Below are 25,304 nucleotides of genomic sequence, written 5' to 3' on the forward strand. Positions count from 1 at the left end.
TGGAAAGTTCTGGTGATGAGGCATTCTGCTAAATGATTTTGACAGTCTGCTCAGGGAACCACGTGACGAGATCCACCTTTTCCTTTTCCTGCAGGGTCTTGAGGACACTACATGCTGACCACTTTCTGATGGACTTGTGGCCAAAGGTGTTTTTCTTTGTAAATTGCTACACAAAGGACAGGTGATACAGAATGGTTCAACTACTTGGAGTGTTCTTCAGCACTAAGGCCAGTCCCATCCTTTATAACACCGGACACAGATAGGACTTCAGTATGTAGTGACACTTGATGTTTGCGTAGTGAGGGTTTTCACACAGCTGGATGCGACCACACATACAGGCAGCCATGAGGGTGAGGATGGCGTTGGGTATGTCTTTTCTGTCCCCAAACGGAGCATGGTACATGGTGTCCCTGTGGACATGACCCATTTTAGACCTCCAGGTGAAGTGCAAGATGGCTTGGGTAGTGGTGCAGGTTCTGGGAATGGGCCAGACCTGTGCCATGTGCAGTAACACCAAGAGAACCTCACATCGGATGACCATGTTTTTACCCACAATGGAGAGGGAGCAGTACTGCCAAAGCCCCGGTTTCTGCCTCACCTTGGTGATATGCTCCTTCCAGGTTTTTGCTCCAGCCCCCGCGAACCATATTCCCAACACCTTCAGGTAATTTGTCCTGACGGTGAAGGGGATAAAGGATTGGTCAGCTCAGTTCGCCAAACATCACAGCCTCACTCTTGCCCCAATTTACTTTGGCTCCCAAGGGCCAGTTCAGACTGGTCGCAGATGCTTCTGAGTCTGCCATGGCTCTTCATCAGGTGACACTTTTGTTGCAGTGTGCAGTGTACAATGGGCACCACACTTTAGGAAGGATGTGAGAGAGGAAAGAGCAAGGCAAAAAAAAACATTTTTTATTCAGGCATCAGGGTTTCAGGTCTCTGGTTGCCCTTGAGATGTTAGAAACAAGCAGCCTTCTAGAACTGCAGCAATCCGTTTGGTAAAGGTAGACCTCACAATGCTGTCAGGGAGGATGTTTCAGGATTTTGACCCAGCAACAGTGAAGGAACGGTGTTATATTTCCAAGTCAGGATGGTGAGTGGTTTGGAGATGAACTTGCAGGTGGTAGTGTTCCCATGTATCTGCTACCCTTGTTCTTCTAGATGGAAGTGGTTATGGGTTTGGAAGGTGCTGTCTAAGGAGCCTTGAAGGATTTTGTGGATCTTGTGGACAGTACAAACTGCTACTGACTGTTAGAGGTGGATATAGGTACAAAATCACAAAGCATCTACACAGGGATGGTGGGGAGAAAGTGTACCCACTAAAGAAAAGGTCAAGAAATTCTTCGAAGTTTGAGTCACATATGGTTAAAAAGGCATTTAGCATATTTACCTTCATTGCTCAGTCCTTTGAGTATGGGAGTTGGGACGTCATGTTGAAGTTGTACAGGGCGTTGGTGAGGCTTCTTCTGGAATACTGTGTCTAGTTCTGGTCAACCTATTATAGGAAAGATATTATTAAGCTGGAGAGGTTCAGAAGAGATTTACCAGGATGTTGCCAGCATATGGAAGGTTTGAGTTATAAAGAAAGGCTGGATAGGCTGGGACTTTATTAACTAGAGTGTAAAAGCTTGACAGGTGACCTTACAGAGGTTTATAAAATCAAAAGGGATATAGATAGAGTTAATCGTGGGTCTCTTTTCCCTACGATGGGGGATTTCAAGACCGGGGGCATATTTTTAAGGTGAGAGGAGGAAGATTTAAAAAAGTCATGAGGGGCAAATTTTTTACACAGAGGATATTTCGCATGTGGAATGAACTTCCTGAGGAAGTGGTGGATGCGGGTACATTTACATTTAAAAGACATTTGGATAACTTCATAAGTCAGAACGGTTTGGAGGGATATGGGCTGGGAGCAGGCAGGTGCGATTAGTTTAGTTTGGGATTATGTTTGGCATGGACTGGTTGGACCGAAGGGTCTGTTTCCATGCTGTATGACTCTATAAAGGGGGGAGGGTCAGGTTTAAATTTATCGGTCAATGGTGCAAAAGCTGACATGAGGAAAATCACAGCAAGTTGTTCAGGTCTGGAATGTACTGCCTGAGAATGTGGTACAGGCAGATTTAATTGTAGCTTTCAAAAGACGGTTACTTAAAAAGGAAGAATGTGCAAGGTTCCTGGGATAAGATAGGGGAATGGAACTAATGAAGATGGTCACTTGGAGAGCAGGCATAGTCACAATTCCATGATTTTTTAAATGATAGATCTGTTCAGACAACAGTACAGCAATAAGAAGTAAAATCAACTCATTCTGCCAACTATGATGTGGAGATGCCAGTGTTGGACTGGGCTGGACAAACTCAGAGGTCACACAACACCACATTAAAGGCCAACAGATTTATTTGAAATCACAAGCTTTCGCAGTGCTGTCTTCACCTGACGAAGGAGCAGCGCTTCAATAGCTTGTGATTTTAAATAAACTTCTTGGACTACTACCTGGTGTCATGTGAGTTCTGACTTCATTCTGAAAACACAAGGGGTGAAACAGCTTACTGCAAATGAAGGTGGTTTTGCACAGGACAGGGGAGACAGAAGGAGATGGTTATAAACTGATCACAACTCTCCTCAGAACCATCTAGTCAACAGACAGCCCATAAAAAGTGAGGACAGCGCTGAGTTCACTGACTTAACGTAGAGTAGCACCAGGGCTTTATGGGTAAATCCTGCTGCTCTCTAAAACAAGAAATGGGGCCCAAACACAGAAGCAGACGCATAAAAAAAAGCAGGAAGAGGTCATTCAGCCCATCCCCGAGTGTGCTGCACCAATTCAATGAGACCATGGCTGATTTGATTATGGTCTCAGCCACACCTTCCCATCCACTCAGGGGGATTTCATAGGGTATAGAGAAGGCTGGAAATTACCTCCTGTAGAGCGTCGTGGGTAACAGGGGCTGCACGTTGCCAGGGGTCACTGAGTTCTCTCCCTAGTTCTTTCTGTTTTAAAGTCACTGGTTTGTAGGCTAGACTGCCACCTGGTGTTATAGATGTTGCCCATCAAACTATTTAAGTAAACGGACAATGGGACAGCTCGCTGGAAATCTAAAACCAGAAAAGAGAAAGCTGGAAATGTTTGGTAGGTCCTGGCAGCAGGTATTGTGAGAGAAACACAGTTAGCAATTCCCACGTCCGTGTTCTGGTGACAGGTCATTGTCTGGAAATGTCGGGCACAGTTTAATGCCTCCTATTGCAGTGGGTTTGGTAGTAGGCGGGGATGGGGGTTGTTTAGTCAGGACGGAGGCTAGCCAGTGGGTGCCTTACCTGCCTCTACCCCAATTTAATGGGTGTTGGAGGGCCTTCTTACCACATTGCCAAGGCAACCCTTTGTGAGCAATTCATTTCTCCCTGAGGGACTCTGCTGGCACTGCTGGAGTTAGCCCAGCGAAGGGTGTGGACAAGGAGGCTCACCATACGGGTACCACAACAAACAGACCCCAGTGGGTCTGCCTGCAGGCTCCCTTTATGTGTGTGCGCATGCCTGTGTGTGTGTGTGTGTGCATGCCTGTGTGTGTGTGTGCACGCCTGTGTGTGTGTGCGCACGCCTGTGTGTGTGTGTGCATGTGCCTGTATGTGTGCGTGTGTGTGTGTGACAGAGAGAGAGAGAGAGTGTGCGTGTGTGTGTATGTATGTGCGCGTGTGCGCGCGCATGCACGCACATTCCTGTATATGTGTGCGCGTGTGTGAGAGTGTGTGTCTGCTTGCACGTGTGTGTGCATGTGCTCACACGCCTATGTGTGTGTACATGTGCCTGTGTGTGCGCCTGTGTATGTGTGTGTATGCCTGTGTGTATATGAGTGTGTGTGTGAGCGTGCACGCCTGTGTATGTGTGTGTGCCTGTGTATTTGTGTGTGTGTGTGCAGATATGCGTGTGTGCCTGTGTGTATATGTGTGTGTGTGTGTGCCTGCACGCCTGTGTATGTATGTGTGTGTTCGTGCGTGCCTGTGTATGTGTATGTATATCTATGTGTATGTCCATGTCTTTGTGCATGTTTGTTTTATGCATGCACCTGAGAGAGTATGTGTGCGTGAGTGTGTGTGAATGTGTGTATGCGTGAGCACATGTATGCCTGTGTATGTGTACGGTTATGTGGATGTGTGTAAGTGTGTATGTGCTCACATGTGTGCATGTGCATGTGGATGTGTGCATATACATGTGTATGTGTGTGCGTGCATATGAGGGTACATAGGTATGTGCTTGTGTGTATATGTGTGCATGCGTGCGTGCCTGTATATGTGAGTGTGCGTGTCTGAGTGTGTGAGAATGTATGTATGCGTGTATGTGTGTGTGAGTAGAATATGTGTGTCTGAGTGAGTGTGTGTGAATGTGTGTGTAGGTGCGTGTGTGTGTGTGACGTGTGAGAGTATGAGGGTGTGTCTGTGTGAGAGAGTGCGTGCATGTGTGAGAGTGCATATGTGTGTGAGAGTATCTGTGTGTGTGTGAGAAAGAGTCTTTGCATGTGTGATTGTGTGTGTGAGAGAGTGCCTGCATGTGAATGATTGTGTGGGTGTGTGTGAGGGAGTGTGTGCGTGTGTGTGTACATGAGTGTGTGAGGGTGTGCGTGCAAGTGAGTGTGTGGTTGTGTGTGAAGGAGTGTGTACATGTGTGTTAGTGTGTGCGTGTGAGTGAGTGTGTGGGTGTGCTTGAGGGAGTGTGTGCGCATGTGTGTGAGTGAGTATGAGAGTGTGTGAGTATGTGAGTGTGTGTGTGAGTGTTTGAGTTTGAGTGTGAGTGTGTGTATGCATGAGTGTGTGAGTATTTGAGTGTGTGTGTTAGTGCAAGTGAGTGTACGAGTGAGTATGTGTGTACGTGAGTGTGTGTGAATGTGTGCGTACGTGAGTGTGTGTATGTCTGTGTGTGTGTGAGTGTGTCTGTGTGTGTGTGTGAGTGCGTGTGTCTCATAGTGTGTGTGTATGAGTGTGAATGTGTATGGGAGTGTGTGTGTGTGTATGTGAGTGTGTGAGTGTATGTGCATGTGAGAGCAAGAGAGTGTGTGTGTGTATGTCTGCATGTGAGTGTGTGTGTGAGAAAGAGAGAGAGAGTGTATGTGTGAGTGTGTGTGTGTGAGAGAGAGAGAGAGTGTGTGTGTATGTGTGAGTGGGTGTGAGTGTGTGTGAGAGAGAGTGTGTGAGTGTGTGTGTGTGAGTGTGTGTGTGTGTGAGTGGGTGTGTGTGAGTGTGAGAGAGAGAGTGTGTGAGTGAGAGTGTGTGTGTGTGTGTGGGTGTGTGTGTGTGAGAGAGAGAGAGTATGTGAACATGTGTGAGTGTGTGTGAGAGAGTGTGTGTGTGTGTCTGTGGGTGTGTGTGAGAGAGAGACTGTGTGTGTGTCTGTGGGTGTGTGTGAGAGAGAGACTGTGTGTGTGTGTGTGTGTGTGTGAGAGAGAGTGTGTGTGAATGAGAGAGGGTGTGTGTGAGTGAGAGTGTGTGTGTGTGAGTGGGTGTGTGTTTGTGAGTGGGTGTGAGAGAGAGGGTGTGTGAGCGTATGGAGGGAGGCAGAGGATGGCCCATTTTTCGAAGGCACTGATGAGGGATCCTGGCATTGGGCAAGGATGGTGGTGAGACATGGGGATCACTGAGAGCCACACTGCTGCCCATGCTGCCACATGTGGGCATTGTTGCTCGGGCCAGCATTTGTTGCCCATCCGTAGTTGCCCTGTAAAGGGCTGTGGCGAGCTGCCCTCTTGAATTGTGTGCTGTTCCCTTCCCCTGCCACTCACCATCACTCACATCGAACCAGCCACTGCCCTCCCCCACTGATTCAGTCTGGTTGGGCGGCTGGTTTGTGATGAAGAGTAAAACTAACAGCGGGAGTTCCATTCCTACACTGGCTGAGGTTTTCATGAAGGACTGTCCATCTCAACCTGTCTCTTCGCCTGAGGCACAGCGACCCTCAGGTTAAACCATTACCAGTTGTCTCCCTCACTAATGAGAGAGCAGCCCTATGGTCTGGTCGGAGTATGGTGACTTTTCTTTACCTTTACTGTAGGCTTCATAAAGAGAGATATAGAGTACAAGAGCAAGAGGTTATGATGAACATGTTTCAGGCACTGATTAGACATCAGCTGGAAAACTGTGCAGAGTTCTGCGTGCCAAGCTACAGGAAGGATGCGAACACATTGGAGAGAGTGCAGAAGACATTTACAACGTTGGTTCCAAGGATGAGGATAGACTGGGAGAAACTGGGACTGATTTCCCCTCGAAAGGAGAAGGCAGGGAGGAGATTTGGTAGAAATTTTCAAAACCATGAGGGAAGAACTGTTTTGCTTGTGAATGGACCGAGATGCCAACAGCAGAGTTTTAAAGTGTTTTGCAACACAAACAAATGTGAGGTAAGAAACTTTTTCACACGGTGGGTAGTTGGTTTGTGGAATGCACTGCCTGCAAACGCGGAGGCAGGTTCAGTGAGGCATTGAAGAGGACATTGTTTAGATTTAAAGCATTAATGTGCAGAATTACAGAGAGAGGGCAGAAGATTGGCACTGAGTGAAAGTGCTCAGAGAGCTGGTGCAGATACGATGGGCTGAATGATCTCCTCCTGTATTATCCTCCTGCAGAAATTCACCAAAGGTTCTCAGACAGCACCTTCCAAACCCACAACCACCATCATGTAGAAGGTCAAGGGCAGCAGATACATGGGAACACCTCCATCTCCAAGCTCCCCACCAAACCATGCACCATTCTGATTTGGAAACATAGTGCCGTTCCTTCAGTGTCACTGGGTCAAAATTCTGGAATTCCCTTCCCTAATGGTCTAGCTACAGCGCATAGACTGCAGCAGCTCAAGAAAGCAGCTCACTACCAACTTCTCAAAGGCAACTAGGGATGGGCAATAAATGCTTTTTTAGCCGGCGATGCCCACATCCTAGAAGCGAATAAAGAAGAAATCACTACACCATTCAAACATTCTGTTTAATTCCATGGGCTTATCACTCTAAATTGAGAAACCCAATACATAAATCCTGGCTTTAAAACAAATCAATTCTTCACAGACTTGCCTGAGTGGGTTCTAGCGGGTGCAATCATGTGACCTCACATGCCCCACCCCCAATCACCTGACATTGATTTGTTGCAGTTTCTTCTCCCCCCGAAGAGGAGGGAACAGAATCCTTATTCCCCAGTTTGGTAGCCGGTGACCCAGCTGTCTCCCCAGTCTTTAAGACCAATGAAACAAAAGTTCAAGTGAAATAATTTATTTTAATGTCTGCACCCTCTCCCCCACCAGTCACTGCTCTCCCTCATTCGTCTGATCAGCATCCTGAAGTTCACGCTTCAATATCAGGTGGCTCCGGGAAAGTCCTGACAAATCAATAACTCAATAAGTGTTGTTCTTTACATTGAAGCTTTTGTACCATGTGCTGGCATTTTATTTTACCCATTGGTCTCTCCTGCAATTTACACACATGTAATAATTTCCATGTACAATTATCAATCTCGAGCAATTTCCCTTCTGCTGTCCCTCCTGAAATAATACGACCTATGATGGATATCCCTCTGACTTAAAGAGAATAAAAGGCATGTGATGAATATAATTCAATTATGCATTCTAGTGTCGATGTATAGTGATGGGCACTCACTCCTAACAGGGCCAAAATATAACTTGGAAAATCTCAGCCTGAGAATACAGAGAGAACAGAGTTAAAGTAGCAAATGTTCCTAAAAAGAAAGGCACACTGGACATGAATCATTAACTCTGTTTTGTACCTCTCAAACTCAGACCTGCTGAGTTTCTCCAGCACTGTTTTTTTATTTCAGACTTCTAGCATTTGTGACATTTCGCATTTATTACACAACATTCAGCACAGCTTAAATATTCCAGCTGTATTGATAAATGTAACTGATTTTTATTATTCACTCAGAGGATATGGGTTTGGCCAGTTTGCTTATCCAACTGTAGTTGAGGAGGGGGAGATGAGCTGTTTTCACGAACTGCTACAGACAGCACAGGGACACCCTCTATGCTGTCAGGAAGTAAGTTGCAAGATTTTGACCCAATCATCTTTTTAAATTTAATTTGATTGTATTTAATTGCCAGTGGGACAGTAATATCTTTATTTAAAGAAAATAAATATGTTTTATCTCCTTTACATTTACCTGCACACAAGGAGTAGAGTTATATCCTGAATACTGGGCCTTCTATTGAGATGGCAACTGTTAAGCTCCTAGTTCCAGTCAAAAATAATCCATGAAAAGACAGTTACACTGGTTTCCCTGCAAGCAGTAAATTCTGATTTTAATGCATGATGGCGAAAGACAGCAGACAAGAGCCTTGAGGTTTAATTACACGGAGAGTCGCTGACTGGGAGATGGATAAGAGGCTTGGAGAGTTGAATGGGCGAAGTAGAGCAGCAGGTAAGTGTGGTCATAACTAGCATGAGCCACAGTCCCATGCAAGCATCATCCAGTGACATAAAGTAACCTATTCCTCAACTTAACCCACAATCAACCCTCAAACCACACTACGCTCCTCCAATTCCTTTCCAGTGCTTAGATTTGGTCTTCAGTTGCTGCCCCGCGGTCATATCTAATTCCTCAGAACTGTTTGGAACCACTGCTAACACTCTCAATGCCCCATTGGACAGCAACAACTGGCTGCATACTGACTAGTCGGCAGATAACCTCCCTGCAGGTTCTCTTCCATGTCACTCTCAGTCCAGACTTGGGAACTGTATCCCCATTCCTTCACTGTTCCTGGGTCAAAATCCTGGAACTCTCTCTGGGTCCCTACACCCCAAGCAGCTGTTCAAGAAGGCAGCTCACCACCACCTCCTCCAGGGCAATTAGGGACAAGCAATAAATGCTGGCTCAGCTAGCAATGCCCACATCCTGTGAATGAATTCAAAGAAGGTTTTTTTTTTAAATACAAATGATTGGCAGAGCTGGCAGCTAACAACAGGGGCTTCTCCTTTTGGATAGTGTTGTATTTGAGCTTAGTGCTAACAAATGCCTCCATTCCATGTGGCTTTCAAGTCTTAGGGTGGATCATCTCAACAATTGAACGCACTCACCTTCCCCAGTGACAAGTATAGAAGATCGATTGGTGTTTAGATGCTGGAGGATTTCAGATCTGACAGTTCACCCGCATCCATCTCTTTTCTCTGGCAGCAGAATCCAAAACAAGAGCGGGGGTGGGGGGTGCATCATTTTAAGAATAAAGTTGTCCATTTCACAAAGGAACTTGGAATCCATTCGACATCCCCGCACCCCGCCAACCCCACCTCCGCTCCCCCCCGCCAAAACCTACCCCACCGCCCCCCAGCCCCCACCACCCCCGATACCAGTGGCTGGGAGAACCATGAACCTCTCACCACCAGGTGTCCACAGACACTGAAAACTTCACAGATGCCTGCAGTGAGAGTTTGGGGGAAGGGTATGAAATGACTCAGCTTAAAAGTGGTGACGCAGAGGTTAGCATGATCAAAACTCTGAATCAGTAACTGCTCAGGTCTCGTAGGAGAAACCAGTTTTAAAGATGTAACATTTGGACATGAAAGTGCTGGTTTTACTGGAGCACCGTCCTGAGGTCATGTTGAACCAGTATGCATCATTCACAAGTTTCAATGTTTTTTCACCTTACGTGCAATTATGGATCATCTTCGCCCAGCAATCTAACTCCGGAGGCCCCACATACACACACATATCTGCGCCCACGCTTACATAAACCTGCCGCATTTCTGATTCGAGTAGCCTCAACGTAGAAAAGGAAAACATTCTCTCCCATTTTCCAGGCATCAGTGACAGCACAGAACCAGGTTATGATTTCCTACTGTTTTTTGAATTAAAACGCCAAATGCTGCAAGCACTGTAATTCATGCTGTACCCACCTAATGGGCCTGGTCATAGAATCATACACAATTAGACTCAACAGCCCATCATGCCAGTGCTGGCTCATTGACGGAGCTGTCCAAATCAGGCCCACTTATCTTTACTCTTTTCCCATAACTTTGCCATTTTCACTTTATTAGAAGTATCGCATTAAAGCCTTGGTTCAAACATGGAGCAAACCGCTGAATTCTAGGGTTGAGGTGAGAGTGACAGCCCTTTACATCAAGGCTGCATTCGACCAAGTGTGGCATCAAGGAACCCTAGCAAAACTGGAATCAATGGGTATCAGGGGGCAAACTCTCCAGTGCCTGGTCATGGTTGTTGGAGGTCAATCATCTCAGCTCCAGGGCATCTCTGCAGGAGTTTCTTAGGGTAGTGTTCTAGGCCCAACCATCTTCACCTGCTTCATCAATGACCTTCCCTCCATCATAAGGTCAGAAGTGGGTTGTTCGCTGATGACTGCACAATGTCCAGCACCATTCGCGACTCCTCAGATACTGAAGCAGTCCATGTTCAAATGAAACAAGATGTGGACAATATCCAGCTGATAAGTGGCAAGTAACATTTGCTGCAAATAAATGCCAGGCTATGACCGGCACCAATAAGAGACAATCTAAAACCGCCCCTTAACATTCCATGGTGTTACCATCACTGAATCCCCCACTATCAACATCCTGGGGGTTATCATTGACCGGAAACTCAGCTGGACTCACCACATAGACACAGTGGCTAGAAGAGCAGGCCAGAAGCTGGGAATACTGCAGCAAGTAACTCACCTCCTGACTCCTCAGAGCCTGACCACCATTTACAAGGCACAAGTCAGGAGTGTGATGGAATACTCCCCACTTGCCTGGATGAGTGTAGCTGCCAACAACACTCAAGAAGCTTGACACCGTCCAAGACAAAGCAGCCGCTTGATCGGCACCACATCCACAAGCATCCACTCCCTCCACCACCAATGCTCAGTAGCAGCAGTGTGTACGATCTACAGGATGCACTGCAGACATTCACCAAAGGTCCTTAGACAGCACCTTCCAAATCCTCAAACACTTCCATCTAAAAGGACAAGGGAACACGACCACCTTCAAACTCGTCTCCAAGTCACTCACCATCCTGACTTGGAAATATATCACTGTTCCATCAGTATTGTTGGGTCAAAATCCTGGAATTCCCTCTCTGATGGCATTCTGGGTCCACCCACAGCAGGTGGACTGCAGCGGTTCAAGAAGGCAGCTCACCACCACCTTCTCAAGGGCAACTAGGGACGGGTAAGAAATGCTGGCCAGCCAGTGACGCCCACATCCCACAAAAAAAAGAATAAATATTCAATTCCCACTGGGATTCAATCCTGAATCTGCTTCCACCACCCTTTATGGCAGCATGTTCCACATCAACATATCCCACAAATCAAAGGAAACATTTTTCTCCCTCTCTGGTCCTTCTGCCAATCACCTTAAATCCCTGACCACATACTGGAATGCTCTCCCCACAAGTGCTCTCTCAAAAAGAGATCAATTTTGAGAAATTAAACGTCCCCCTACTATTCACTGCATTGAGACCAAGCACAACTTCTCTGTCCTCTCATCCTTGGTCCAAGTCGGGTAAATCTTCTTGACACCCTGTGCAAGACTTTGACATCCTTCCTAAGGTGCGATGTCTAGAATTGTACACAATGCTCTAGCAGAGATCAAACATTTCTCTCATATTTCACTCTGAAAGGAAAAGGTCAGAAGTATCGTATAGGAATTATGACATTTTCTCCTTCATCTGTTCAATTGGAGGTTTCCAGTCTCAGTCACTGACATGACTGACAGTGCCAACCACAAACTACACTTGCGCACGTCATTAATAAGCACAATCATCTGCTTTCACAACAGAAATGAAGTCAATTAAATACCCAGAGAACACACAGAATATCGAAGCTGCTAGAACACACAAGGGTGAAACGATGGAAGGATATGTTGGATGAAGCAGGGAGGCTTGTGTGAAGAACAAACACCAACAGGGACCAGTTGGGCTGAATGGCCTGGTCTTCTGCTGTAAATTCCATGAACTATGTCTTTCTTGTTAATTTGCCTTGTCCTGACTTCATGCAGAGCTGCAGCTCAAAGGGTCCACTCCCCCAGTACGGTTCCTTCACTCAGGTGGAAATTCTTGGTGTGTGACGGTGTTGACTTGCTCGCTGAGCTGGCTTGTTCTCGTTCAGACATTTCGTCACCATGCTAGGTGACATTATCAGTGGAGCCTCCGATGAAGTGATGTTATTCTATTCTGCTTAGAATTTATACTGTCCGGTCTGTTATGGTGAGTAGTGTCATTTCCGATTTTGATCTGTATCGGTTTGTATATGGGGTTCTATATGACAAAATATAGAATTGGATCATATACAAACCCATACAGATCAAAACCAGAAATGACGGTACTCACCATAACGGAGCAGACAGTATAAATTCTGAGCGGGGTAGAATAACTTCGCTTCATCGGAAGATCCACTGCTGATGTCACCCAGAATAGTGACGAAATGTCTGAACGAGAACAAGCCAGCTCGGAGTGCAAGTCAACAACCTCATCCACAACCCAAGCTACGGATCTTTACCAAAATTTTAAATTCTTAGTGTGTGTTATCAGCCAGTTGAGTCCAGCCCTGCACCAACCCAACAATTGCTGCTGTATTTAGCAACAAGCAGGTATTCGGGTGCAATGATTTGTTCAACAGCTACTTGTTAGGAATTAAGAGAATCACTGAGGAATTGCATCAGCAAAAGGTTTACATAGGATTTTTCTCTTACACCAGCTGATAGTATACTCTGTAAACATCATAGCCACATTGTGCATTGATGGATATGGCAAAGGGGACAGAATGTCAAAGGGATAGTAAAGACTTAAAAAAAAAACAGACTTCTTAAAAAACCAGACTTCTGAAACCCATATTATGTTGTTTTATGAGTGCATTAGAGGGACTTTTATTTCTTTCTGACAGGCCTGAAATGATCAAGAAACCAGTCAAGATAGATCTGTAACCATTGGTATTTTACTCTGGTGCTGTGCACTGTGAATCACCGCAAAAACGTAGGGTCAAATTTGAAACCTTTATGATGGTTATTTATCACAGCTCTGAAGAAGAATAATTTTGAACCCACAGCCGCTGCCAGACTGGCTGAGCTCCTCCGTCATTCTCTGGTTTCATTTCTGATTTTTAGCACCCGTGGTCTCTCGCTTTTATTTGCCGGTTGTTCTTTGCAGTTTGATGAGACAGATGCCTTAACAGTAAGAGAATCACAGCCTGAGGGTGGAGGATTTCACAACAGTTTCACAGAGGATGTTAAACTGGAGACCACCTTCCTGAGATGGTGACAAGTCCACGTAGCTACCATTCCAGCAAAGGAAAGCCTAAGGGGAATGTGTCAACATTTTCTACAAGCTTCACAAAGTGTACAATCAAAAGCAAAAGAAGAACGTTTATTTTCTGTCAGGTCCAATCACGCCATTGTGCTGATCTAAGGATAGAGATGCCCAGATCCACAGAACTGGCAAATGAATGGAAGCTAGGAATGGTCCTGGTGACAGTGTTACTGGGACACTCAGGTTTTCCCGCTCGCGAGTGAAATTGCAGAAACAGTAAAATGAGGCAAAACAGCAGGATGGATCACAGAAAAATGAGTCAACTAGTAAAAGTAATATTCAGCCCATGTACCAACCATATACATATATTCTTACACCTGTTACAGCCGTGTGGTATTTAGTTAAATTCACATACATCCTTTGACAATAATTACAATTTCACAATATCTTCAAATCTCTTCCATATCATGTGTGTCTCTTTCCCCCAAGATGATACATTTACTCTCACCCACTCTCAGCAAGGCCTCTGCAGACTTACCACTAGGAAGATGAAGTAAAGCAGACAGGATATAGCATGGTGGAGTGCCAGAAAGCTGACATTCTCTTGTATGCGTTGATCAGAATGAGCAGAACTCTGAAAGTGTTGGTGCTGCTACTTTTCTCAGACTGAAAAAGAATTGGTTGGAGGAGGGGGGGACATTTAAATTTGCTTTTCTTTGTAAGTGGTTATCCAGCGTTGGGGAAGTGATGTCCCAGTGGTATTATCACTGGATTATTAATCCAGAGACCCAGGTAATGTTCTGGGGACTTGATCTCAAATGCTGCCATAGCAGATGGTGGAATTTGAATTAAATAAAATTCTGGAGTTAAGAGTCAAATAATGACTGTGAATCCACTGTTGATTGTCGGAAAATCCCATCTGGATTACCAATGTCCTTTAGGGAAGGAAACTGCTATCCTTACCTGGTCTGGCCTACATGTGACTCCAGACCCACAGCAATGTGGTTGACTCTTCACTGATCTCTGGGCAATTAGTGATAGACAGTAACTGCTGGCCTAGCCAGAGATGCCCTCATCCCATGAATGAATTAAAAAAAAGCCTAATATTTTCCAACAAAATATAAGCCTTCAGCTTTAGAACCCAATTTATAACAAAAGGTGAATGTGAATTTAAATGAATTGATTTACAGTTCCAATGTGCAATACGTAAATGTTCCGAATCAGAGGGACAACTCAGGATAACTTGGGAGCACCAGCCTATCATTGGGCCTTACCAACTCCATAATGAGGACCGAGAGATATTTTGACTGGACTGTTAATCCAGAGATCTAGGTAATTTTCTGGGGACCTGGGTTCGAATCCTGGCATGGCAGATGGTGGAATGGGAATTCAATTAAAAAAAAAAATCTGGAATTAAGGCTCTAATGATGACCATGAATCCAGTGTCGACTGTTGGAAAAACCCATCTAGTTCATCAATGTCCTTTAGGGAGGGAAACTGCCATCCTTACCTCGTCTAGCCCACATGAGACTCCAGACCCACGGCAATGTGGTTGAGGGTCTAGGCCCGAAACGTCAGCCTTCCTGCTCCTATGATGCTGCTTGGCCTGCTGTGTTCATCCAGCTCTACACCTTGTTATCTCAGTTTTCCAGCATCTGCAGTTCCTAATATCTCTGACTCTCAACTGCCCTCTGGCAAGGAGGGATGGGCAATAAATGCTGCCTAGCCAGTGATACCCTCATCCCGTGAATGAATTAAAATAATTCACTTTTGGTGCCACCCACAGAAATGTGCAACGTGGAAACCTAATCTACCATGGGCTGACCATATCACACTCATTCTTCAAAGGCTACGTGAATAACAGCAACTCACCAACCCCTTCCAAACCCATGACCTCTATCATCTAGAAGGACAATGGTAGAAAGTGCATAGGAACACCACCACCTGCATGGGTGCCAGTGAGTTAATTTACCCTATCCTGTTGCAGTGAGCAGGCCTACTGGACACAAGTCCTATCCCTGTGTGAAACACACTTCACTGCTCACTGCTGCTATCCGGAACAGTGATCTTCATAACTAGACATAGACCATTTTGTCCTCTCCACCTCATTTCTACTTTGACCCCAATCATCTCCATATATGAAATAGGAGCAGCAGAAGGCCATTCAGCCCCCCAAGACTGTTCTGTCATTCACAGCTGACCTCTGTTTCAAAATCTACTTTCTCACCTATCCCTGAACCCTCGATTCCCTGCCTAACAAAACTCTATCCATGTCCATCTTGAAGATATTTAACGACCCTGCCTCCACCACCTTCTGAAGCAGGAGGGTTCCAAAGTCACACAACCCTCTGTCAGAAAAAAATTCTCACCTCTGTCCTAAAACACTGACTCTGACTGTGAAATCAGTGCCCATCGTGCTGGACTGAGATAAAACAGGAAACACCTCGAGTACTCAGGGCATGGCTCTGGACAGATGATTAGGGTTAGGCCAGGCAAGAGTCTACATGCTCACCAGCTTGCAAACAAACCCACCACATGTCAGTGGAGCTAACTGAAAAGCAAGGACGTAAATAAAACCAAGAAACACTCTCCCTCCAGGATATCCTCACCATCCTGTAGGAGTTCACTTTGGGGTCAGTGAGTGAGGGGGGAAGGCAGATTCATGGGTTGGTGAAGAGTTTGACCACTCATTCATCTCCACCTCTTCCCACCAGGCGAAGGGAGCAAAGGGCACGAGAGGACGACTGTGTAAAGCAATGGGTAGAAGGCATTGAGAATGAGCAGCAGCAAATGAGGCAGGGAACATTCAGAATTTCTCTCTCGGATTAAATTACATTTCAGCATACTTAGTCCAAGGCAGGTACACTCCACCCAAGACTACAAATGATAACCAGCAATCAAAATTTAACACCGGGAATTTCCTGGGAATCTTCCAACTTTGGCAGAAAAGATCCGTTTGCCAGTGCAGTCGGGGATCCCCCCCCAGAGACACAGAGACCCATTGCAAAACCTCTGAGGGAATCCCTCAGGCTCATTCTTTTACAATTTTAAATATTCAATTTACTAAACAGAAATAGTTATTTAAAACGTGTCCTGCAGCAAATCAGCAATTGTGGTTTTTTTTTGGTGATGATTGTCCTTCTCCCTTTGAACAACGCTGTCCAATATCACCTGGATTTTTAGTCACTTGCAGTGTCTCTCAGGTTCCAGTAGCATCCGCTGTTTGGGAAACTGAGTATAAGATCTACACTGTGCGATTTGCAGGCTTTTCGATAAAATAAATCTCCCTCCTTCACGAGGCGGGGTAACGTCCTGATTGGGGTTCCCCCCCACTTCAAAGTCTCTCACGCTTTGTTGCTCCAGGAATTTTGGGCACTCCACTCTCCGCACTCACCACACCTCACACTTTCTCACGGGGTTCATTGGGCTCCCCACGGGGCAGTTGAAGTGCTTGGCGAATTCCACCGAGTTGGCCACAGTTCCAATCACCCTGTACATCGAGGGGCTGTGGGGATCCGTGACAAGCCCCTCGTGGGCACTTTCTGGGGTCCGCACTGAGCACCAGACCTGAATGGGGCAGAAAATAACATGTTCCTCACTTTGCAACACTCACTGCATTTCCAAAATACTTCAATGGTTGTGTGGCGCTTGGGGGCCATACTGAGGTCACCATAGGTGCTAGTTGAATTAAACTGACTAGGAAAACATTAAAGGAATTCTTGTGCGGGATACGAGCAAGACAAGCATTTGTAGGCAGTGACCTCGAACATTGCCACAGGGTTGGTAATCCAGAAACCCAGGCTAGTGGTCTGGAGACATGACCTCAAATCCCAGCATGGCAAATGGTGAAACTTGATTTCAATAAAAACCTGCAGTTAAAAAGTGAGCCCAATAGCGACAATTGTTGATGGTTGTTAATAGCAATCTGGTTCACTAACCTTCTTCAGGGAAGGTAAATTTGTTGTCCTTACCCAGTCTACCCTACACGTGACTCCAGACCCACACTGTTGTGGTCTACTGTGAAGTGCCCTCAGGGCAGCTGGGGACAGTCAACAAATGTTGGCCTAGCCAATGATGCCTGCATTCTGTGAAACATACTCAAAAAAAATCCACACTAGCCCCTGACTGCGTGGCTCGCTGGGCCAATTCAGAGGCCAGTTAAGAGTCATACATAAGGATATACCGGCGATTTTCCACATTGCTGGGTAGATGCCAATTGCAACTCTACTGGAAGAACTTGTCTAGAGGAGCGACAATTTCTGAAGCTCAAGTCTTCAGGACTATTACCAGAATATTGTCAGATCTAATAGCCTTTGCAGTATTCAGTGTCTCCAACTCTTTCTTGATATCACGTGGAGTGAATCGAATTGTCTGTAGACTGTTATCTGTAATGCTGGGGACCACTGGAGGCGGCTGAGATGAATCATCCGCTCAGCACTTCTGGCTAAAGATTCCTGGAATGCTTCTGCCTTACCTTTTGCACTGATGTGCTGGGCAAGACATTAGAAGGTGGGTTATGGTGGGGGAGGAATGGCATTGGCAGGGAAAGGGGGCCCAATGGACCCGGGGGACCCCAAAATGGAAGGTGCCCCTACACCTGCCCAGGCTGGGCAGCTAAAAGGTGCTGGGCTTCATGCATGATGTAGATCTTGCCCTGTGGGTAAAGTAGTGATGGTGGTGGGATGATGCCCCCAATTCACTGGCTACTCAAGGGTGTCAGTGGGCCCAAGGGTGGGTACATTGCCTGGCATCTCCACTGAACCCTTGTAACACTCTGGACACAGGTAACAGAGAGGTCAGCTGGAAGGTTTGACTTACTCCTTAACTGGCAGCTTTCTGAGTTATTGGTCGATACTATTCCAGTGGTAAAAGTGGGATATTTTAACAGCAACAATGCACTTTCAGAAAGTGACTGCCTCAGAACCACAGGGACATCAACAGTACAATCATCTGTACAATCAGAATTCCTAGGGGATTGCAGCCTTGATTAGAAATCCAGACTTCCACTAACAAAGTGTCCCTGCAATGTGAGACCTCTGTGTAGTTAAATATTATTTCACTTCACCTGAGCAAATCCAAGGAAGAAGAGCTGCCTGTTGCTGAGGCCCACGGTGGGCAGAGTCAGTTCTTCACCATTCTTTTTCACCCAGTTCTCATAGGCCTGGGAACAGATTTGTTTATTGAGGTCAATAGATTCATGCAAACAATCCCTTTAATATCTTCTTTGGTTTACGAACAAAGCCAAGTTGTTTTGAATCATTTACTGGGAATTGCTAAATAAACAACAAACTTGCATTTGCATAGCACCCATATACCATTTGAACAGTACTGTAGAATCTTTTTAATTGACTAGAGGGGGATGGACATCACATCTGAACTAACGCACCTCAGGCAGTGTGGGACTCCACAGTGCTGCACTCACCCTAGGGACATGCTCAAGCTACAGCAACATTTGCCTGATTCAGCGACCAAGAGGTGTCAGCTCATTACAGCACTGAAAGCTCTCTCAGGCAGGCTCAGGTTCAGCAGTATTCTGCGCTGCTTTGTACCTTTAGTTTCGCAGCAGCAGAACATAATCACAGCAGGTGACCTGAGGGTATAAACATCTCATACTCCATCTTATCTTGGATCATTTGAAACACGGTATGCTACTGAAAGCATGCCTCTCTGTGTCACTCAATAGCTTAACATTAGCCCAGACACTTGTGTACCCAAGAAATGTAATGGATGCATGCAGTAGTTAGCTGCCTTTGGCAGTCCAAACTGGGAGGGCTGAATAGCTTCTTCTACACTGTTTAGTTCCAGTATAGGGTAGTCTGAGGCAGAGGGAGACCTTCCCACCTGCTGTCACTTATTGTTGGTTTAAGAGGAACTGAGCCGTCTGCAAAGCTCAGCAGGGACATTCCACAAGTGAAGCACTTTTCACCCACACACCCCTTCCTTCCCAACTCTGTCCTTCCCCTCGGCCATTTCCCAAGAAGGGGGATGCAGGGCAACCCAATGGAAAGTGGCATTTAGCCAATCACGCTCGTTAAGGGCCACTGAAGGTCAGTAAGAGGATGCCAATGGAGATTCTCCACCTGGGAATACAGGGGTGGGGTAGAGACCTCAGCTGCACAACAGGCCTTCCCAGCAGCCTGAGGGCTGTACAGCGCGGTGTAGAGGAGCACCTCCACCCCCAAACCTACCCACAGAGCTGACAATGGCTGCATTAGCTTTCTCTTTCCAGATGAAGAAGTTGGCGAATTCCCTCCTCCATGCTGAAGCATCGTCTCTCTCTTACTTACCTTCCATTGCAGCCACCTGCTCTGGTAAGCAGGGAGGCCTCTGACTGGCCAGCAAGCTTCGAGAGCACAGCCAATCGTCCCCCCACCCCCGCCTTCGGTTGGATGATGAGCCCACCCTCTTGCTGTTGATTGGGGAAGAACAGACCAAAGGACTGAAATGGGGGAGTTTGACTCTCTCCTCACCGCCCCCTGTCCCGTTCAGCCTGAGCTCGGAGCAAGGCCGTGAGCAGGGGGTGGGGCCAGGGCTAGAGTCCGAAAACCTCCTCATATCAATCATGTGCCATGTCTAACAGATGCCTGTGGCATTCACCAGGAACCTCAATGAACAACAGGTACTTACATGGTAGGCTGCTTTCAGACCTCCGTTGTCAGCAATATTCTCTCCCAACGTCTGCTTGCCATTCACTTGCTCACCGCTGATGGTGAAGTTATTGTATTGCTCGATCATGCACTCGGTCTGGTGTTTGAAGGCCTCCACTGAGGAGTTCTTCCACCATGACCTCAGGTTGCCATCTTTGTCATACTCCCTCCCTGCATTTAAGAAAAATAATTACATCCATCAACAGTTACTTTAGCGAAGAATTAAACAACGTTAGGAGGAGCTGTTTCAGAAGAGTCAGCAACGAGAAGACAAAAATTGAACATGATTAAAAAAAAAATCAAAAGCAAGCTGAGGAGGGTTTGTTTTTTAACACAGCAAGTTATGGTGGTCTGGAAAGTGCTCTCCAGAAGACAGATGCTCCAACTTTCCATAGGGTTAAAACACAGAGCTCTTTGTGGGGCAAGAGCATGAGATTGGGACAGATTGCATTACTCTTTCGAGGAGATGGCAAGATGGGCTGAATGGTCTCATTCTATTCTGTGAGATGGTGAAAAAGAGGCACATTGGTTCTTTCCAACAAGTGCCTCTGGATGCATATAAATCCTGGTCATAATGTCTCAGGGTCAGCTGTTGTGCTGGAACACTCTGTTGAGAATAAATGGGAATAGACTGGGAGACCAGAGTGGAAACGGGCATTGCACTGCCATGGGATACAGGGGCAGCACCCTGGGAATGTGATCCCAGGCTCAGTGAGGATGGAGGGGACAGGCTTCCTTGATTGAACAGTCTGAAGCTTAAAGCTATGTGCAATTTCAAGATGGATTTCCACTGGTTTCTTATGTATCTCAGCTCAGGGATCGATGAAGCCTCCTGTGTTTCAGCGCCTTGCTTTATATCACCATCTTATCGTCTGAGCTGCTTAAGTGAGCAGAGTATGTTACAGAGAAATTGCCCTCACGTAAACAGGTCACTGTTAGTGGTTTGCACTATCTTCAGATTGATTTTAACAACGGCTGCTGACGCTAATATCTGTACCATTTCTACTGCATTGGTAGGAGCAAAAGAAAGGGGAAAACTGAGAGAAAGGGAGGGAGAGAGAGAATACCAAAATCTTTAATATAGTTTCACAAACTGAGGGTCTCCTCAAGTTCTCTAAAATGACGTGTAGACATTGTTGCAATGTAGGAGTGCACAGCAAGCTCCCACAAATAGCAATTAAGGAAATAACTGGATGATCTGTTTCAGTGACATTGGTTGAGGGATAAATGTTTCCTGGTCACCCGGAGAACCTATCTTCATGTCTCTGAAATAACCAACTAGTTTATCATCATATCCAAAAGAATCAATTCATCATTGATCCTTTCTGAATTTCTGCACATTGTATCTAGGACATAAATGCCTATTGGCTGTTCACAGCTAGTTTTATTTGGTTTCTGTATTCCCATCACAAAGTGATTTTTGTATTTACCAACTATTAGTTAAGAATGAACGTTTTAGTACAAGATGTGATGGCTGAAAACTGCACCACAGTTTTGATGATTTATATTCGAACAGTTAGATTTACAAGTGTCTAGTTAGAGAAAATAACTTGTTATATTACACAGATACTGGAAGGAGTAAAAATAATTAATATTTCCAAAACCCAAAAGAATTTAGGAGTGTAGTCCCTCAAATTAAAATGAAGACATAGGGAACAGAGTACACTGCTGACATTTCTGCACAAGGTGATAGAGTCATACAGCATGGAGATTGACCCTTCAGTCCAACCAGTCCCTGCTGACCATAATCCCCCAAATTAAACTGATCCCAGCTTCCTGCTCCTGGCCCATATCCCTCTCATCCTTTCCTATTCAGATACTCATCTAAGTATCTTTTCAACACGGTACCCACATGCACCACCTCCTCAGGATGTTCACTTCACACACAAACCACTCTCTGTGTAAAAAATTTGCCCCTCATGTCTTTTTTAAATCTCTCTCGTCCCACCTTAAATATATAGCCCCAAGTCTTGAAATCTCCTGCTAGGGAAAAGATGCGTACCATTAAAAGATATTATCCCTATCTATACCCCTCTTGATTTTATAAACCTCTATATGGTGTGATGTTGAAAAAGGATTACTCCCATTATTTCAGCAAACATTTTTATAAAATTATTAACTTTTGACAGTCTATTTAATGGATGTTACATTTGGGCTTAAATTCACCAGATGATCTGAGAGCCAAACCTTTAACTAACTTGCGTTATTTATTTTGGTTAGAAGTTTGCTTGATGTAGTCTCTAATCCTAAGGATTAATGCAGCGTAATCTGAGACACTGTGGGTTGTTTTACCAAGCCCTTGGAGGTGGGAGGCAGGTTGGGGGGAAGGAACAAAGTGAGTTATAAGTGTGATGGACCAGTTGGTGGGTCTACTCCAAACCTTCATGTGCCTCTCCCGGGGCAAGTGGAGTCCAAAGTGGCCAGCCTGTCTGGCAGGAAGCCCGTTACATTGGGTAACTGGGTAGTTCAGTCCTACTTGCTACCAGAAGGACATCTTGTTGTATTAACATGTCAGTAAACCCAAGGAGCTGGTTGTACAGGTGCAAGGTTAGACAGCAGTGGGAATTCAGGGTTTCTGATCATTAGCAACACAGGAACAGTAATGCTGATGTATTCCAGTGGTAGACAGCTGTTTTAGCCAAAGGGACTCTTAGATGCTCCTGTGAATGACAGTCCTGGGGCCGTTGACACCTCCGTGCATGGTCCTCCGTATCTACCCCTCCATGGTCCCCTCAGCAGCACTCACACTGCGGACCCAGAGAAAGCAACCAGTCACATTGACAATGGGGAGGTCTGTGTTGAGCTCCTACTTTCTGACACAGCGCGCTGGCTCTTATTGAAGGCGGGAGATTGAACTGAAAATGATCCCAATGGTCAACAGTCTTCAAATTCCTTACAAGTTGGACATTCACGGTTGTTCTTGTGACAGCACTAGCCTGGACAAAGCAGCCCTGTTTGATTGGCACCTCACCCAACATCATCAACATTCACTTCCTCTGCCACTGATGCACAGGGGCAGCAGGAGAGCCCCATTTACAACATAAGCTCCTCCTACAGCACCTTCCAAAGTCACCCCCACTACCATCCCAAAGGACAACAGATGCAGGAGTACACCGCTGCTTGCAAATTCCCCTCCAAGCTACACACCATCCTGACTTGGGACTACATCACTATGCCTTCAATGTTGCTAGTCAAAATCCTGGAACTACCTCTTTAATAGCATGTACACCATGTAGCGTTTTAAGATGACAGCTTTTCCAGGGCAATTAGGGATGGGCAACAAACGCTGGCCTGGCCAGTGATTTCCTCCATCCCACTGGCAAATGTAAAGCAAAGTTCATTGATAACAGCAAGAGAGACTGGGAAACTCAAACCAGTTCATAATCTTTCAGTGTTACTTGTAGTGCTTGCCGTGGGGCAATTACAACAGCAATTTGTGTAAATGTAGCACCAGCTGAAAGTGTGACCACTGATGGTGGCCGATAAAAATCAGCAACGATCATTGGGTTTGGAATCGGAGCAGTGCTGATATCCCAGAGTGGGGGGGTAGTGCTGGATGACATGACAGAGATTGGGAAAGGTGAAGCAGGGTTTGGAAGATTGGAATCTAATTGGGAAAAGCTACATCAAAACATAATCCATTTGAGAGAGAGATTGTTCTTTGCTTGGATAGTTTAAGGCTTGTAGATTCGAATAGAGAACATGCAGAGTTCTCAAATCTACGGAGATTTCCAAGTAACCTACCCTGATGGAGTACAGCCAGGATCAAAACTGACATGAATCCTGTGTGCTCAAAAGATTTAGTGGGGTTATCAGATACAGAATATGAGTGGCCCACGGGACTCTTAAAACAAATGACCAGAAAATTTATCTGCCCAAACAGGAGAGTGGGGATTTGAGGGAAAAGGATATTCTGGTCTCTAGTGTGCAAACAGTAATCTCATGTGATGGTTACACAATAAATGCTAATGAACTATATCAGGTTCACATCATTTGGAGATTGCTGCAAGTGAAATTTAAGCTTGACTTGTATCTGTGGTGCTGACTAGATTAAATCAACTCCATTACTCTTCTGTCCCTCACACACTAGAGTACAGCAGTCAATCGGTTTCACCTTGGACCTGCGCTAAGAAAAGGGTTGAGATGGCTAAATAGACCAGGCTGATGAGTGGGGTAATCCTGAAAATGTATTTCCATCTTTGAGCAGCTCAGAACCGTGATTGAGATACAAACATTAAACCTGCTCATGTCAAATTCTCTCACTGAAGCTAACTGAGCTGTTAAACTGTTTCATAGAATCCTTGATAGTAGGAACTGCAGATGCTGGAGAATCCGAGACAACAAGGTGCAGGGCTGGATGAACACAGCAGGCCAAGCAGCATCATAGGAGCAGAGAGGCTGACGTTTCGGGCCTAGACCCTTCATCAGAAAAGGGGGAGGGGAAGGGGGTTCCGAAATAAATAGGGAGAGAGTGGGAGGCGGATAGAAGAGGGATAGAGGAGAGGATAGGTGGAGAGGAAACAAACAGGTCGAAGAGGCGGGGATTGAGCCAGTAAAGGCGAGTGTAGGTAGGGAGTTAGGAAGGGGATAGGTCAGTCCAGGGAGGACAGACAGGTCAAGGGGGCGAGATGAGGTTGCTCGGTAGGAGATGGAGGTGCAGCTTGAGGTGGGAGGAGGGGATAGGTGGGAGGAAGAACAGGTTAGGGAGGCAGGGACGAGCTGGACTGGTTTTGGGATGCGGTAGGGGGAGGGGAGATTTTGAAACTTGTGAAATCCACATTGATACCATTGGGCTGCAGGGTTCCCAAGCGGAATATGAGTTGCTGTTCCTGCAACCTTCGGGTGGCATCGTTGTGGCACTGCAGGAGGCCCAGGATGGACATGTCGTCTCCCACATCTCCCGCACCTCATCCCTCACACGCCGTCCACACAATAAGAACCAAAAAAGAATCCCCCTCGTCCTCACGTACCACCCCACCAACCTCCGGATCCAACTTATCATCCTCCGACACTTCCGCCATCTGCAATCCGACCCCACCACCAAAGACATCTTTCCCTCCCCACCCTTATCTGCTTTCCGGAGGGACAACTCTCTCCATGACTCCCTTGTCCGCTCCACACTCACCTCCAGCTCCACCACACCCGGCACTTTTCCCTGCAACCGCAGGAAGTGCTACACCTGCCCCCATACCTCCTCCCTCACCCCCATCCCAGGCCCCAAGAAGACTTTCCACATCAAGCAGATGTTCACCTGCACATCTGCCAATGTGGTATACTGCATCCGCTGTACCCAGTGTGGCTTCCTCTACATCGGGGAAACCAAGCGGCGGCTCGGGGACCGCTTTGCAGAACACCTACGCTCGGTTCGCAATAAACAACTGCACCTCCCAGTCGCGAACCATTTCAACTCCCCCTCCCATTCCTCAGACGACATGTCCATCCTGG

At 46.1% G+C, this 25,304-nt stretch overlaps 1 protein-coding gene across 1 annotated transcript in view; it reads right to left on the bottom strand.

Moving 5' to 3' along the window:
- Positions 1-13,303: 13,303 nt before the first annotated feature.
- LOC109921208 (endothelin-converting enzyme 1-like) overlaps positions 13,304-25,304 on the bottom strand; it is a 126,062-nt gene continuing 114,061 nt past the window's right edge. The window contains exons 11-13 of the mRNA XM_048614906.1: positions 19,840-20,044; positions 18,278-18,373; positions 13,304-16,779 (exon numbers count right to left, since the gene is read on the bottom strand). Coding sequence (XP_048470863.1) covers positions 16,603-16,779; positions 18,278-18,373; positions 19,840-20,044 — 478 coding nt within the window. The 3' untranslated portion in view covers positions 13,304-16,602. The remainder of the gene's footprint in view (positions 16,780-18,277; positions 18,374-19,839; positions 20,045-25,304) is intronic.

Source organism: Rhincodon typus, chromosome 31 (genome assembly GCF_021869965.1).
Source record: "Rhincodon typus isolate 14 chromosome 31, sRhiTyp1.1, whole genome shotgun sequence".
NCBI lineage: Eukaryota > Metazoa > Chordata > Chondrichthyes > Orectolobiformes > Rhincodontidae > Rhincodon > Rhincodon typus.